Source organism: Buceros rhinoceros, unplaced genomic scaffold (genome assembly GCF_000710305.1).
Source record: "Buceros rhinoceros silvestris isolate BGI_N320 unplaced genomic scaffold, ASM71030v1 scaffold916, whole genome shotgun sequence".
In the NCBI taxonomy this organism is placed as follows: domain Eukaryota; kingdom Metazoa; phylum Chordata; class Aves; order Bucerotiformes; family Bucerotidae; genus Buceros; species Buceros rhinoceros.
In genome coordinates, this window is record NW_010419076.1 from 1 (window position 1) to 3,435 (window position 3,435).

General features: G+C 42.5%; 1 protein-coding gene across 1 annotated transcript in view; it reads left to right on the forward strand.

The window, feature by feature from the left end:
• Positions 1–501: 501 nt before the first annotated feature.
• The window catches only part of DPYS (dihydropyrimidinase), a gene marked incomplete at its 3' end in the record, with an annotated part of 19,546 nt that continues 16,612 nt past the window's right edge, over positions 502–3,435 (forward strand). Inside the window, exon 1 of the mRNA XM_010138741.1 lies at positions 502–898. Coding sequence (XP_010137043.1) covers positions 629–898 — 270 coding nt within the window. The remainder of the gene's footprint in view (positions 899–3,435) is intronic.

Consider the following 3,435-nt stretch of genomic DNA (forward strand, 5'->3'; position numbering starts at 1 on the left):
GTGGGGGCGCAGCTGAGATGGGTGCAAGGCTTGCACCACCACAGGCCTGCACCCTCCTGGCCTCTGCACAGGCAGGAATCACAGGCTCCCTGGTCACTGCTGCCGGGAGCTCAGGTGACCCTTGGGCTCCCTGGCCTCCTCTGTGGAAAGCTCAGGTCACCCTTGGTTTCCTCAAACCCCGTTGAAAAGAGATTGGGTCACATCGGGGCATCAAAAGCCGATGAATGGCCACACTTTCAAAACAGCCCTGCATGCTTCAAACCCCAGGATGTACAGGGCAGGCTGGAGCAAGTCCCCTGAGAACCGAGCCGGACCCTCCGGAAAGCCCTGCCCCAGTTTCTCCAGGCGAAGTCTGGAGCAGAAAGGGCCCAAAGCTGACACTCTGCCACCATCCTGTGCATGGCTCGCTGCACTCACTGGGTGTTGGTGCTCCACTGGAGGTGGTGGGTGGAGCTGCCAAGGGCAGAAGGGTCAGTTCCTCCAATGTCTGTTTGAAGAGCACTGTCTGGTGTCTGTTTAGGGCCATTTGGAAACAGCTACTGCTCTGAGAGAAAGTTGGGGAAGTGAAATAGTCTCAGGCGAGAGCAACTTTCTGAGCTGAGGCCTCACTCTCACATTCTAGGCTCCCATGCCACACCAAAACCTGGCTCAGCAGAGACTTTTGATCAAGGGGGGGAAAGTCGTGAATGATGACTGCTCAGTGGTGGCTGATGTGTACGTGGAAGATGGAATGGTGCAGCAAGTGGGACCGAACATAAATCCTGAGCCACTGGCTGGACTCGTTGTGCTGGATGCAACCAACAAGCTGGTGATCCCTGGGGGCATCGATACTCATACACACATGCAGTTCCCTTTTATGGGTAGCAGGTCAAAAGATGACTTCTATACAGGAACCAAGGTGGGTGCACATATGCGTGTCTCTGTGTGCATTTGAGCTTTCTTAGAAAGGAATGTCTGCTGGTTATTCAATATTTTAAGAAAGAGAATAGAGTGTGAATCAAGCACAGGCAATTGTTACTGTCCCTTTGCTGGGACATTGAAATAAGTGGTTGGGGTACTCGGGGGTCAGCCTTCAACCAGTACATTGTTTGGGTTCCTTCAGAGACTTCTCTGGCTGCTGGTGGCAAGTATTAAGTGCAGTCATTTACCCTGGCTGTTGCCATGTGGGCTACAACTTACATTGGTACATGCAACAAGCTTCATACTTTTCTGAGCAAAGGTTAACTAAAGCAACAGCTTAACTCCACAGTGTGTTGGGAACCTTTCTGTGGTAATCTAGTCTTTCTCCTCTGTTAGCATGGGGGAATGCAAGCTTTTCTTCTGTCATTCACTTCAGTCTTGAAAGTGTCTAATTTCTCCCCATTTTACACTTGGAGTGATTTTTTTCCCCAGCTTTTTAGCTGTTCTCATTACATTCCCTGCATTAGCAGAGTAGCAATTACTAGCATTAACAGTATTATGCATCATCTCCATACAGTAAAAATGCTGATACAGAATTCCCTAAAATCTGTAAGGTGCTTTTCTAAGAGCTTTGCTGTGCAGTCTGAAATCCTCTGCCCACGGAAGGTATCACAGTGCCCTACTTGGCTTGTCCGTTAGCCGGCAAGCTCAAGAAGCCTGTTATATCCTGTCCCTCTCATAGCAGAACTGGGGTTTGCTAAAAAAGCGATAATGCATCACTTCTGAAGAAATGGATTTCACTGATGTGTATGTTTCTGATGTACAAAATAGTAATTTGCCTCTTTGGAATAGTTGAAGTTAGTTAAATTTAACTTCTTTTAACAAATGGTGTGGTGCAGTAACCACACAAATACTAAGAACCTTTGAAGTTTGCCGTCTTGCTTAGACCGAGCCTGTTCTTTAACAGGAAACTTCATTTCTTTTTGTCTTCATCATGTCATGAGAATGCAAGTTAGATTGTTGAGTGGTGTAATTGTACATTTCCATACTCTTAACAAGGATTTGGCTTTTTTAAATGTTGCACCCAGAGTACTGAAGAGAGGACTACAAATGACTTGTATGCTGTCCTTAAATTACTGCCTTACTTTTTCAAATCAGTATTTATTCTACCTCAAGATAGAGTTGCAGGTGTTGCTGCTGATATTTGAATGGAAATACTTTACACTGGATGGTTTTAAGCACTAGAATTGTTCTCAATGAGAACAGAAGTTACAGTGTCTCATTATAATAAATTGTAATTATTCTGCAAAACTTTGACAAAAAAAAAATACTTTGTCCATCACAGCAGATCTTCCCTGTCATAATGTCGAAATGGCTGCTATGTCAAACATAACACCTCTCTCCAAGTCAAACGTAACACAAGATGTAAAAGGAAAGCTACATCATTGAATTTCCACCTCCAGAGGTGATAGCTGGACAGGGATTATACATTTGATCATGGGAATTTTTTTTTTCTTGTCTAAGTGTCTCCCATAGCTATCTGGTAGAAGTGAGGGAATCTATTATCATATGGGCCTAACAATGCTACCTTTTCCAGATGTCCACAGACAAGAAATATTTTTTGAAAAAAATGACAGTTACTAAAAAGACAGTTTTTGGTCTTCACGCTGCATTTTGGGATAAATTGAGAGAAAAAAAATCAAGTCCACAATGTCTGTTCTGCTTGTCTTCAGAGAGTACAACCTACATTTCCTAGCTGAATGAAGTGCAGAGTTTTGATTTCTGGAATATTTCGTTTGAATGATTTAAAGTACACAAATAAATATTAATGTTTTGTCATTTTCTGCAAAAATCTTTTATTTCTCTGTGAAGACCATTTCTGTAAACTAATTATTAACAACGTATTTAGAAATCTGACATCGCAAGACAAATTAAACTAACGTGACTTAAAGATAGACGATGATTTTGTTTGTCAGAAAGAAACATGTAAAAGAAACAGCAATGACTGTGGCGTTCTCTTACAGCACCTTCCTAAGGGCTAAGTGATCTCATTCTTAAAGTGCCTGCATTGACTTTAAAGAGCCGAAGACGTACACTAACTCAGGTGCAGGTGCCTACCTTAAAGTTCCAAAGTAAGGGAGATAAATTGTGTGCTAACTTGAAAAAATAACAGTTTTTTGAGATTTTGAGGTTTTTGAGCACTGGACAGAGAAGCTGCAAAACAGGGACTATGTACACAGAACAGGCTGTCCAGAGTCACTTTGGTGACTAAAAAAAAGATTCTACATCCAGCCTAGTGATCAGATGTCTAAAAGTTAGATATTGTGGACCTTCTTAACTAGAGGTCGAAGTGTGGCAAGTGTTCAGAACTATTTACTGAAGGTCATTGTTTGGCAAATATTTTGCCAAGAGAATCAGGGAGACAGAGTTGTGTTCCAACTATTGCAAAATACACTACAATGATTAGCTAAAATTTACCCATTTAGTTGAATAAATAATGCACAGAATACCTCTCTTTAAAAAGGGGGGGGGGGG